This window comes from Numida meleagris, chromosome 5 (assembly GCF_002078875.1).
Source record: "Numida meleagris isolate 19003 breed g44 Domestic line chromosome 5, NumMel1.0, whole genome shotgun sequence".
Taxonomy (NCBI): Eukaryota; Metazoa; Chordata; class Aves; order Galliformes; family Numididae; genus Numida; species Numida meleagris.
Genome location: NC_034413.1, coordinates 6,348,338 through 6,361,865, shown reverse-complemented (window position 1 = coordinate 6,361,865; position 13,528 = coordinate 6,348,338). Strand labels below are relative to the sequence as shown.

The 13,528-nt window shown below is 44.5% G+C and overlaps 1 protein-coding gene and 2 long non-coding RNA genes across 3 annotated transcripts in view; 1 reads left to right on the top strand and 2 right to left on the bottom strand.

Moving 5' to 3' along the window:
* PDZD8 (PDZ domain containing 8) overlaps positions 1-1,712 on the bottom strand; it is a 50,880-nt gene extending 49,168 nt beyond the window's left edge. Inside the window, exon 1 of the mRNA XM_021399668.1 lies at positions 680-1,712. Within this exon, the coding sequence (XP_021255343.1) occupies positions 680-1,563 (884 nt within the window). The 5' untranslated portion in view covers positions 1,564-1,712. The remainder of the gene's footprint in view (positions 1-679) is intronic.
* LOC110400073 overlaps positions 1,828-13,528 on the bottom strand; it is a 42,731-nt gene continuing 31,030 nt past the window's right edge. Inside the window, exons 3-4 of the long non-coding RNA XR_002439598.1 lie at positions 6,063-6,234; positions 1,828-5,189 (exon numbers count right to left, since the gene is read on the bottom strand). This is a non-coding gene — a long non-coding RNA (uncharacterized LOC110400073). The remainder of the gene's footprint in view (positions 5,190-6,062; positions 6,235-13,528) is intronic.
* Positions 6,250-13,497, top strand: LOC110400075. Its single transcript, XR_002439600.1, has 3 exons — positions 6,250-6,848; positions 8,783-8,889; positions 12,865-13,497. It is a non-coding gene; the product is annotated as an uncharacterized LOC110400075 (long non-coding RNA).

Below are 13,528 nucleotides of genomic sequence, written 5' to 3'. Positions count from 1 at the left end.
CTGAACTTTGCATTATATGTGCTGCAGTATCTGCCTTTTCAGAAAGAAAACATTTCGACTTCCAAGAAAAAAAAAACAACCAAGGAGTCCCCCAAAGCTTTACCACAGTAGTAGCAATGCATCTCTTATCAACGTTTGTATTTCACCAAAGTTACTGAAGAAATAAAGCAAACCGGAAGGAGGAGGACACCGCTTATCATGAGATTCCAGAAATATTCCTTAGAGAGAGGATTTGTTCCTGTCTCACATTAAGCAACAAAACCTTCGTCTCTCTGGATAAGCCACAGCCACAGCTCTGGCTCAGGGGCTCACCAGCAGCAGGCAGCCACCCCCAAGCCATGTGCTGTTCCACAGAGCCAGCCTTCTGCCTGTCCCAAGGCTAATCACAGTCCTGTTGTTGGACACCTGACGATACCCAAGGATTCCTGACACCTACTGTTTCCAGCACTCAGTTCTGCGTGTCCTGGGGCTTGTCACAGTCTTACTGTGTGATGGCTTTTTCACCTGTTGCAAATGTAAATCCATGCCTACCTTCATAGAAAGCGTTATCAATAAGTGAAGCACAAGCACCCCAACCGCAGAAATACCAACAGAAGTCTCTCTTTAGCTGCTAAGAACATAACACCAACTCCAACACACTCCTCCCAAAGTAACATTCTGAGCACAGGACATCTCTTACCTGATTTTGTAATTGGGAAGGGTGTGCTTGCGCTTGATAACCTTCTTGAACTGGTTGACAATGATGGAGGTGAGCTGAGGCATGGGCCTCCCTTCAAACTGCGACTTGACTTCGAAGACGACAAGGGGATCATCCATGAAGGAGAAGTACCAGTGCGTGAAGGGCAGGCGTGTGAAGACCAGCTTCAGCTTGCCCATCACCCGGGACAGCTTGACAAAGAGGTAGGCCGACTTGCCAAAGACCAGGTCCGCGTCGATGGCCAGGTGGAAGCCGCCGTTGTACTCCAGGTCCACCTCGAAGCCCAGCTCCTCGGGGCAGCCCTCCTCGCTGCACACCACGGGCCGGATGAGCCGAACGGCCTTGAAGACGGGCAGGACATTGCCCAGATACACCTCCCGTAGGCTCAACCCCTCCAGCACCTTCCCCGTCATCTTGGTCTGCAGCAGCTCCTCGAACTCCACTTTGATCTTTTTGGTCACCCAGTTCCTCACCAGGGCCGTGTCCCGTAGCTCCCTGAAGAGGAAGAGGAAGACGGCGTTGAGGAAATGGCACGTCTCCTCGCTGGACGAGGGCTCCGGGCCGGGCTCCGGCTGTTGGGCCGGCTTGGTGCCGGGCTCCGGGCCCGCCGAGGGAGCTGAGGCGGCGGGAGCTGAGGCCGAGGCCGGGGCCGGCTCCGGGGCCGCCTGGCCTCCCGCGGGCTCGGTGCCATGCAGATAGTCCTTCAGGCTGCGGCCGGCCGCGACGCTGGCGTAGACGAGGCCCTCGTCGGCTCCGACCGCCCCGGGGGGCTGCGGGGGTTTCCTAAAGAGGAGCAGCAGCTGCAACAACAGCGTGAGGAGACAGCCGGCCAGCGCCGAGAGCAGGATGGTGTACACCGGCAGCATCCTCGCCCCCAGCACGCCTCCCTCCACCTCACGGCCCCGCGTTTAATGGCCCGAGGCTGCCGGCTGCCGGCCGCCGCTCCTCGCGCGCCGCCGCCTCATCCGGGTCCACCCCGCGCCCTCCCCGCGGCGGCCCGGCGGCGGCGGCGGCGGCGGCGGCCGGGGCGGCAGAGGGCGGGGCCATCCCTCCCTCGGCGAGAAGCTATTGGCGGACAGGGGAAGGCCCCGTAGGGCGCGTCACGGCGCCGGGCGGTATGGCGTCACTGTGCGGCGTGCGCATGCGCGAGGGTGGGAGTTACGGGAGCGGGTTTGGGGCGCCCGACCTGGCTGAGGGGAGCGCGCTGGGGGCGGCGGGAGGGGGCTGTCAGCGAGAGGCGGTGTTCGGACACGAGCAGGTGGCGGGTGGGTTCTGAGCGAAACTCCTCTGGAGAGAGCTCAAAGCGCACGGAGGTGCCGGGATACCTTAGAAGCCCCTTTGCTGCTTCCCGCTGACGAGAGAAGTTTGGGGCAAATCTCGAAACGCGGCATATTCTCAAGCTCTGCTGTGGGTGGTGATAAGATATTAACCTGTTTCTGTGCCCTTCAGCTATCGGCTAGCCTTAATTGAATACATGCGATGAAGTTGTCGGGCAGGAGCAGGGAGGGCTGGGGCTGAGCTCATGGCGCCGTGCAGCATCGCGAGTTGGAAAGGACGGATCAGCACATGGAGCCTGGCACCAAGTTGGAAAGGACGGATCAGCACATGGAGCCTGGCACCAAGCCCTGCGTCTGAGCGCACTGCCCCAGCGCTCCGCGCTCTCCTGTGGCTCCGTGCGCTGTCGGTGCGGGTGGGACCAAAATCAATAGGCCTGGGACCCTGTGGTGGTCCGACCGCTTGAACCGATCCTTGGAAAGCAAGGGTAGGAAGGAGAAACGTAACGCGGGGCAGCGCTGTGCTGAGCAGGAGGAACGCGTGTGGAGACTCATCAGGCTGATCAGTAATTGAACATCTAGAAAGACTAACCGAAAAGACCCGCTACATTCAGACGTGTTTTACATAAGCGTCACGTACCGTAACTGGTTTTTTTACTGGGAAGTACAAATACGCTTCCAAAAACGCCTGATCTCTACAGGTCCCTGAAAGGAGGTTGTAGGGAGGTCAGGGTCAGGCTCTGCTCCCAGGTGACAGCAATAGGATGAGAGGTGATGGCTTCAAGCTGCACCAGGGGAGGGTCAGGTTGGGTATTAGGAAACATTTCTAATCATAAAGAGTGGCAATGCACTGGCACAGGCTGCCCAGGGAGGTGGAGTAGTCGCTGTCCCTGGAGGTATTCAAGAACCGTGGAGACGTGGCACTGAGGGACGTGGTCGGTGGACACGGTGGGTGTGGGCTGGAGTTGGACGTGGTGATGAGTCTAATCCAGAGAACTCAATGAAAGCCAAATCAAAGCTGCGAGTGCTGCTGGAGATTGTGCAGTGACAGATGCATGTTGCTTTTGCAGGTTCTTACCTGTATGCGTAATCTTTTCTTTCAAGTTTTCTAATTTCTACAAGACATCCACCGTTAAGGCAAAACTTAATTAAATCATAAAGCCTGTGGAGTTTTTTGTACCTGTTTTCATTTTTATTTAGTCATCTAGCTAAAATATTTCTTAGGTAATTTTGATATGAGAAAATCCAGGCTTACACGTTTTTGCTAACCTCCATCCAGAGCTAGTTAAAATTGCAAACAGGAGGAGAAGAAAATGTGAAATTTAAGCACTGGGAAGATAAAGCCCCCCTCCCCCCTTCTCTCATAATGTCTATGGGGTGGGAGGATTGAAAAGCTCTTAATGATGCAGAGCTGTGGTTTGAAACCAGAGATTCAGAGTATGAATTTTTTATAGGTCTTGTGACTGAAAGTTGAAATGCCTGGGTGTTTAACAGAGCATTTCTATAGAAATACCAGAGAGGTCATTAGTACAGAATTTGATCTGCTCTGTTACAGGCCTTTACCATGGCTAATATGGGCATATGCAGTAAGAAAGTTTTTGAATTTGCAACTAAATGGCTTTTCAGGAAAGGAATAATATATTCAGAGAGGCAATAGCAGCTTTAGTTTGGGGTCAGCAGGAACACCAGGAAAAAAAATGCTTTGCAGATATCTCATTTGAGCTTCTTCCTCTGTCAAACAAGCAAAATAGAAAAATCATCGCATTTTATGCACCTAATGGCAACTTAGGAGACTGAAGTGTTCAGCTCAGTAATCGCTTTTGTCCTTTCCCAGGAACATTTTCAGCAAGTGCTGTGTAATCTTGGAGACACGTTATGAAGGAAGAATTGGGTGGGTTTCAGCATTTTCAATGACAATGCCAGGATAAAAGAAATTAGCAGCAAATAATACTAACATGAGTGCAGAAAGGGTATGCAAAAATGTTGTGCAACATTAAGTAGGATTGAAATGATTCAAGAGAGAAGAGAAAATCATGTCACATAAAAGGGGAAAAGGGTTCATCTTCATTCTGTCTAGAAAGGGCCTCGAGGCATGTATGACTTTGGCTTCAGTTTAGAAATTACTGTTTGCATTTTCTGGAGGTCTGGATAAATAGAAAAGTGCATGCAATCATTCAGTTTCCACCCTGGTTACACAGAGCTTTGTACAACTGTGCAGAATGTACTCACCTGCTTGTTCTTTGCACAGCTGTAAATTATTAAATAGGATGCCTCACTTGCATAAGTTAGACCTGGTACATATAATTTTGGTTTTTGTTTTTTTAACATGAGAATTTGCTACAGGGAATATTTCACCTATACGTAAACAAGAAAAATACTCAGAACTAAGCCCAGGCATATCCTTTTATTTTGTACATTAGATTTTAGGACAATAAACTTGTGAGCGTAGAGCTTTAAGTTTTCAGCACCTTGCAAGAGATTACAACAGAAATAGTGGACAAGGACTGCAAAATATGTAAAAGTTGGTACTGTAGTAGGGAAGTAGCACAAATTCACAGTGAATTTCTTGTGGCTAAGCAAAGAGGGGTGACATCCTGGAAACATATGTCTTTTTTCTTCTCATTCATGACTGATACAAGAAATCTTTGGGTAAAGAAGAGGTTAGAAAGATTTTTTATTTAACCCTAGACAGTGTGACCGGTTGAAAAGGCACACTTTAAAGTTGGCATCCTGGCACCGAGTAGAGAAATACCCTTATCACGAGCTTAGAAAAGCAATTACAGGTGGTGATTTTTCAAAACAGTGAAGTGGTCTAAATCACAAATTCATTTTCACAGCTGGAAATGCTGGGTTATTTTGTAATGAGATGTTTTAGTAATTTTCTCTGTCAATGTGCTGTAGTTGTTGCCTGTTTTGGTAATACCTGTTGGCAAAATGATTTCATTCATTCCTCGGCCTCCTATTGTTTTTGTATTTCATGTCTTAGAGACCAAAATTAGATTATCATTCTCATGGTATTGCATGAAACAGGATTTAGAAAGTGATTAGGTAAATTCATGAGGAAAAACAAAATCCACTGTGGTCTGTTAACTACAAAGATTGCTGAAAATTGCACTGGTGACAGATTGCTGTGGTGTGTCCTTTCTTTTTAACTGTCCTCAGGCTTCTATCATTTAGAGAGCACTACAGAGCAGCTCATCTGGTCCAGTTCTGAAGATCTGGAAAAAGAAAAAAAGAAAGACAGTGATTAGGACTGCCTGCAGTTCTAGCTTTGAACTCTGCCAAGCACAAGGTCATCTACTTATCAGGTGGTTCTGCATTTTACTGGAGTGAACCTCATTAAAAACACTGAAGCTTTAAAGCATGTTAGACTTCCTTTGATGCCACCTAGATTGTCATCTTTTTCCCCCAGTGTTAACTCTGCCCTTTGAAGGAGCAGATTGCAATATAGAAAGAGCTCAAACTGCTCCCCATGAAGGCTTCTCTTCAACCAATCTGTCATCCTTCTCTCCTCTGGATCAGTATTCATTTCCAGATCCCTCAAGTACAGTTCAGATGAGTGATATTCCTCTGCTCCCCACTTTACCAACTTCTAGTTATTTATAAGGAGGATGACTGAGAATTTTAGGGATACCGGCAATACTTGACTGATTGCGCGATCTTAGGTGCAACAAGTAAAGCACTTGAGATGGTTATTAAGAGCCCAAACAATTTTGATCAGAATGTAACAAATGATAATGAGCGTTCGAATCCAAGGTTTAGTTTGGCCTTAACACAAAGCCAGTATTTTGACTGAAACTCATCTCTAATTATCATCAAAAGTACTTTATGCTTGTTTAATCGAGAGCTCAACATTTTGGATGTAAAGGTGCTTTGGATACTTACTTCAAGAGGCTCATGTTCGAGCTTAGAGTATCCTGTCTCTTAATTAGGGATTCTGTTGCTATCTCACCAGACACTGGCTTTTATTATGTCATGAAACAAGATCCTCCTCTTAGGGACTGTAGCTCTGAGATAGCTTATCCAAGATTTAAAATGAAAAAAAAAAAAAAAACATTTTAAATGTAACAAATTCAGTCTTTTTATATTACCAGTATCCAAGGCAAACAGAAGATTTCCTTTATTTCCAGCCTGCCGTTGCATTTTAAGTCCAGGAACTGCTCTTTAATTCAGACGCAAGTGAGATTTGTCACACGTATGCTCCTTCGTGCTGCATCTGCTTCCCTGGCTTCTGGTTTTCATGTAAATGATAGCTCCCTTAATCTTCAGGAAGTGAAAAGTTTGGGATAGCTGTTACCGCATTTGTCATTTAGCGCTCACTCACGTAACTTTCTTGTACATTTCTGAAATAGTTTCGCCATCCCTCATAAGACAGTCTCCCCAAGGCCCTCTTACCTGTTCCCACATCAGCTCTCTTGGAGCAAAGATTGTTTTAGCTACTTCCCCTAATACATTTCAAGTATAATTACATGATGATCAATATGTTTTAGATGCTCCACAACCTCAGATATATTTTTTTAATACTTGGCTCTCTTCCTGGATTAGTCCAAATCAGCTCTTGGCTGACACAAGAAGCCTCAATAAACTGCATTAAAAATGATTTTGAATTTGTGAAAGGGCTCAATGTCTGAAGAGCTGATGCACACTTTAGAGATGAACTCATCCATCTGAGCATGGAGCAGTAGGTTGGCTTTGTGTTGCTTTGCATTGGCAGCAAGCTGGGGAACAGTAAACAGAAACATTAATTCACAGCCTCGCTTCTGTTCCTCCCTAGTAACAGGTTTTTACAACAGACTTCCTGTGTCTGTATTGATTTTTCTGGAGTCAAAGAACAAAAAGATAGAGCACGAGGACTCATGTGACCAGCCTTTAAGCAGGTAATTTTATCACAACGTATCCTTGCACAAACTCAAGTAGCTTAGGGACATGGCTTGAAGACTTTCAATAACAGTAACTGCATTCAGCCTCTGCTTCATATTTGTAATAGTATATTACTCTGCTCAGTTATGTAAGACAAATGGCTGTATTACTGAAATCTGCATAACTATCAGTAATGCATTTCTGCTGAGAAAGCATAATGCTGCTATTCCTGCCTTCATCTCGTTACAGTTTATTTAATAGTCTGGTTTCGTACTACGCTGTCTGTGCTGCTTCTGTTCGGAATTTGTTCAAAGCAAGGCAAACACGAGCCAAATTTGAATGCCCCTATGAATATCACCGCATGTTTCACCCTGAAAAGTGTCATTTAGAAGGGCAGAAGCAACTTGGAGTTTCACAAGCATTTTGCCACTTGGAAAGCTGTGTTACATAGCCTTACCCTTGTACACATGCATAATTGTACAAGGCATGAGACTTTAGGGGAACGGGCTAAATGAACTGCCTAGACAAGGAAAAGATTAACAGTAATGAAGAGAAATATTATTTTGGCATATTTTTTCCTCTAACATTCAGATTATCAGTAAAAATAGTAGATAAGAACCTCTGGCAGTGGCGTGATTTAAATCTGTGTCCTTCACGTTCAGTTCCAAACTACTGACAGAGAAAGAAATTCAAATCATTCTTAACCGAAGGATGATTTTCCCATTTTAGAGCAGGCTTCTTGTAACTTCAGTCACGTACCAAAGGGTGACCAACTGAGAAGGCAGAATTTGGGTCTGCAGGCTGACAGAAGCAAAGAACTTGTCTGCTGTCCTCAGTATCTCAGCAAATAATTTATAAATTCTTCCCACCAGCAACCCACAACTTTTCAGTTATTCCAAGGGTTTTAGAGGCATGACTGTAAAACAGCAGCTGCCCGAAGTGCTGCGTTGTACGCTTCTACTTGAGTTTACTTATTGAGCTGTCGGTCTAACAAATGGAAAAATTGAAGTAAATATTTTCAATATGAAATTTAAGACTTCTATAAAATAAGCCCTGAAGAAGCTTGGCTTCCTGAATAATTCCTGCAGAAATTTGTCAGCCATACAAGGTTATTTAATCCAAGTCAATATTAAAAAACTCAGAGAGATGAAAACTGTCATATAAAAGTGAAACTGAAGTTCTTTGAGGGCTGTGTTTCCATCCACTGTTATTTTTATTGGAATGAGTGAAGCTTAGAATATGGTAATGCTTTTTTGGGGGGGGAGTGGGGGGAGGGGCCAAGTTTTTGACTTAACAGCTTTTGATCAGCAGCATTTTCTCAACAGCATTTTTTTATATATAGGAGCCCATGTGCATGAGCACAAGCAATGTGTTTTCTGCCTTCAGTACTATGTTCTAATCAAGTTGGCTCAAAGGCAAATACAATCTTTCAAGCAGTCAATACATTTTTTATTCGAATGTAATGTGTTGAAACTACTCAGATTTAACAGAGAGCTCTAGATGCATGCACTGCCAGCCACACGAATTATAGCCCTTATTTTTATGGTAGGATCGCTATGTTTATCACCACGATTGCTACAACCCTACACACATTTGCTTTAGAAAAGGCAGAATGTGTTAAAGAAGGGATATCTACAAGGGCAAGAAACAGTCGGTAGAGCACTAAAACTGCACACTTACAGTTTTTTAAGAGTTGAAAACCGAAGTAGACCTCCTCTGTAGCATGACCTGCATGCTTCTTCGTACTGTCTCTTACAAGCAGGAGAACTGTCAGTTTCTACTGGTCTGAGCAAGAAACGCTACCTATATGGAATGTAATCAATGCACATCACGTACTATGGCTATAATAAAGGTCTCCGTAGCAACATTAAGAACAGTTATTTTTAAATGTTCTACCTTCGTCTCATGTTCATGTTTTTTTAAATACAAATATTAACTGTTTCCACTGCAGATGCTGCTGTGAGCTCATCCAACAGAACTCCATTGTTGAGGCATGAAAAGGTGATCCCTGCCTTTTTTTCTTCCCCCGTAGATTACCGCAGGCTTTTTTCCTTTGCAGTAAGTAAATATTGTGTAATTGTTTATCGACATGCAGCTGGTCTGGAAAATTAACCTGCAAGAACTTCCTCTTCTCTCAGGAGATGTAAGGGAATAAGAAAATATGACAAAATTAATGAGGAAAACCTGAGCCCTCAAATAGATTTTACACAATCAATCAATGGAAAATGAGTAGAAAACCAGAGGTGTCCAGGCAGACTGTGCTCAGGAGTGGGTCTGGGGAGGCAGTAGAGCAGGAAAGGTGGTGAGGAGGAGGAAGGAGCTGGAAGGCACCTCCCTGAGCTCCTGGCTGCCTATGAACACTGCAGCAGAGGAGCTGCTGTGCAAGCAGAGCTTGGGAAAGGAAGGAGGAACAGAAAAAAGCAGTTGGTTTTATCTCAGGAATCAGAAATGGCTGCTTCTGGAGGAGGAGCAGGAAGAGAGATAATATTCTTTTTCTGAGAAATGAAGCGGCATGGTGTTTTTTTCCTTTCATGCCTGTCTTTCTGACCTGTTTCCCAAGAACTTCATCCTCTGCTGAGGCCAGTGTAAAGGCTGTTAAGGCTGGCATGGGTTTCCAGACCTCCTAATACCTGGCATTTTACTTTGTTATCTAAGTCCAGTCCTGTCATTTCCCCTGATTTCCCTCCCCTACAGAAGGCAAAGTGTTTTTCAGAGGGAAATGCAGATTTCAGACAGATGAAACAGGCAGAAAGCAGGCTAAGCTCAGAGCTGTATTTGGTGTAGTAGCTGCATTTCTGCAAAGGAGCAGAAAGCTCTTCCTTTTCATTGCTACCTTCTCAAGAGACAACCAGCAAAGGCTGATAATAGGAATAATTTATACACTGCAGTACACAGGAGTGACGTAAGGGTAACACATGCATATATTGCACAAGGCTTGGATTCATTAATAATACATAAATGTACTGGTGTAATAAACAACAACAAAATACCAGACTTTGTTAATAGACTTCTGAACTGCTGATCTTTCTTTCATTAGCTTAAATGCTTAAAACAGTCTGGTGTTACTGTTTGTACTGAGCTGGAGGGAGCACAACCCAGGGAGAATGAGAATGTATTCATCCTTTACCCACTCTGTTAGTATACACGCCTCTCTGCTCGATCTCTGGAGGAGCTTAGGCTCAAAGGACGTCAAAGGCAGAGGAAGAGGCAGCCGCAGATAAACAGGCATAAATTACGTGATAAAAAGGGAGGTGGGTTTTGGCAAGAGATCTTGTCAATAACAGGATGTCACTGAATGCCAGAACAAGTAATAGGAGTGAGCTCTGCCCCACGCTACATCTGTACAAGAAAGACCAGAGTTCTTTAAGAGATACACAGAGAGATGAGTCCTGGTGCTACAGAATTGCCGGGAGTGGAGATCTAGTATCAGCCTCCTACCCCCTTCCCTCAAATCGCTGCATTTGGGGTGTTCCTCTCTTTCTCTGTTGTTAGGAAGGGAGCACTAATTTCTTCAGCTGATTACCACTCTGCTCCGGATGGCAATCATCTAGGAAGTTCTCCTTCAGGACGACCTTAGCCTTTTCTCTTACACCTTTAGCTGTTTTACTAGGAAAGCCTTGGAGAGCCCATCAATGGCGATTTAGCTGAGCTGTCTGTATCTCTAGGAAAAGGGCAGCCATCAGCAGCTCTGCAAATGCTTAATGTAATGGGTACAGCTACCAAGAGTGTGTGGGGGAGGAGGAGAGTAACTTAAGATGTAGGACCAACTGCAAGGTCTGTTCAGGATCCATGCCAAAGAGCAGCTGGATGAAGCCTGCTCCACCGAAGGTTCATAGGCAAGTGTGTGATTTTACACAGGAGATTTGTGGGCATTAATACTTCCTCCACACCAGTTGCTCAGTGTATCTGATGCTGTAACATGAGCTTGCCGGCTTTCTCCTTGGTTAAAAGGGCACTGTCAAGGACACTTCCAAGTATATGCCAAGTTAATTGTGAAACCCACTCAGAAGTGCAAAAATATTGCTTTTCCACAAAGCCAAATTCTTCTTTCCTTCCTACAGCTACTCGCATCAGCGTGACTCTTCCAACAGTAACTGTTTTTGAGCATTTTTTCTTGGCAAGATGCATTTACTGGCAAAGACATTTCACCTGACACAAGCTAGTCACCTTTAAGAGCATGCACGGGTTCAAGTTTAGGTGAAGGAAGAGGTCACAGAGGCAATGAAGGAAGATTTTAAAAAAGCTATTGCTGCTCTGCCACACACCATTGACTTTTCCCATCTACTTTCTCAACTTTCTACTTTTAGTAGCAACATTAGTAGTATCACAGCCTGTGGTTGGTTTATACATATATATTTTTTTGTGTAGTTTTCTTAATTTTGACACAAGCATTATCTACAGAAATAGATTTCTTCCTACATTGTTCATTGTTTGGGCTCAGCTTGTTACTCTGCACCTGGGCTCCAGCTTTTGGGCGGATTTGGAGCCTACTCCATCCCTACATTCAAGTACAGTATTGTAACTGTTTGGATATCAAACATGGAGAGAAAGGACAGTCCCATAAATAGCCATGCCAGGGCTGCTGCCCTCACTCTCACCTCAGACTCTGCCAACTTGCTCCCCATCTTCAGTAGGATGCTGTTACCCAAATCCTACAAGAAGACCAAGCTTAGCTCTGTAAGCCTTCAAGTCACACCTGATAAATGTACTTAGGAAAATTACAAGCTGTTTAGATAACTTGTTAATGAAGGTCATGTGGGCACATCTGGGACAGCTCGAATAAATACACTTGACCTCTGTTCCCGCTGGGAAGCTAAATGCAGCCCCTGTTTAGGCCCCGCTGCAGGAAGCTGTGCTATGCTCTATCAAAGGGCCACAGGGCCAAGTGAGGGTGCTGTGGTTGCTCACACTGCACTTTCTTTCCCTGTGGCTTAATGACTCATGCTTCACACTTCCTTTTTATCCCATTTTGAAGCATTACGAAGCACCCTTTTGTAGTATAGGCAAGCACTTAGAAACTCTGGGTTCTGGTAAACAATAAAAAAGGATTCTTGCTAGCTATTAAGATGTCAGATTCACAGCTTTCCTGAGGAATGCATATCTTCACTCAAGCACATCTCCTTTCCTTAGCCCACTGCTCACATGTGGGGCCCAACTGGTAGTAGTCTCAGCAATACCACCAATGTACTAAGTGCTTCACTAGTCCAGAATCCCTGACGAATGATGGGAATTTGCAATAGCTGATTCTTATCATCTGAAGATTTTATGCTCAATAAATTTAATGCTTTTTTTTTTTTAACTTATTTTTGTCTGAGAACAAGACTGGCTTTTTTTTTGGCATTGCCTTGGTTCATCCTGTTCTAGCTGGCACCTGCTTGCTCATTAGCTCATCTAAGTCCTGAGCTGGTCCACAGACAGTATGTATGTTCCTGTGCATAATGATGAAATACCAGGAGGAGAACTTCATCACTTGTTGTTAGTAAATGCATTAAGGTGCCAATGGTTAACTTATAAGAGTTTGCTGGACGTGTAGATCCAAATAGACACTAACAGAACTGAGAGGATGGTCACAAGAAAATATATTTTCATACAGGTTAAGAATGGAGGGAGCTCTATATCTTTTCTTATTACATACAGTCTAGACCTTCATCCTCACAGTCCTTCCAGAACACTGGGCACTAATATTTACTTCTTCAGTAGTAAGCTGAAAGACACAAAGCCAGCCCATACTTTCTCCAAAACAGATCATCATCAGAAAGTCAGAACACAGAACAGTAAAGAATACTAGATCTTTATGTCTTGCCAAGGTTTGTCCGCTTAGGCTTCCTGTAATGCAATACTAAATCAAGCAACAAAGTACCGGAAAACCTAAATGCAATTCCTTTACAGGCAATAACCTGCCACTATATCTTGTCTAAATGCTTAGTTTCAGTACTACTTATTGATGTTAACAGGAAGGCTTTATTGTTGTGTAGGCAAACTTGAGCAATTATTGCAACAAAGAGACCAGCATCTTCCTTTTTTTTGCCCCAGACTGAGCCCCCACTGAGCTAGAAGCACCGCAAGAAAGCTTGGCCTCATGCATAACACTACACAGCATCAGATGCTTTTTTGCCATCTATGGTGAATGATGCAGCTGCATGGAGCAAAATCCACATTTCTGTACATCTTTTGAAGAGCGTGAGTATGTTTTCCACCACTTTGCTCTGTTCCCTCACCTGTAGATAATGAACTTTTTCCTATGACCTCTCCTTAGAGGTCCTAAGAGGGAAATGGAAAGAAAATAAATGAAAGCCAACACCTTTTGGCATTCAGAAGAGCCTGTGAGAGGTCCAGGTAGAGCCAGCATTGAATCCACTCACTCCCATTTCCCTTGGAGGATCCACTTCTACTGATGGCATTGACATCAACACAGAGCAACTATCCTATTTCCCAGTTGTCTCAATAGCTGAGACGTTGCTGGAAAAATGCATGAATTCTTCTAGCTTAAGTTAATTCGTGGTTATGTACTTCACCATTCCCTTTATATTCCTCTTATTTCTTCACTGGGAGCGGGGTCTGTTTCTTTATGTGGCCCTTAGGGTCAGCGCTGCACTTTCTGCTCAAGGAATACTCTTATACACTGTTTGGATTTCCAGAGTGTAATGTGACAGAGCTTTCCAGCACAGAGACAAATAAATAAAGTAAAATAATTAAA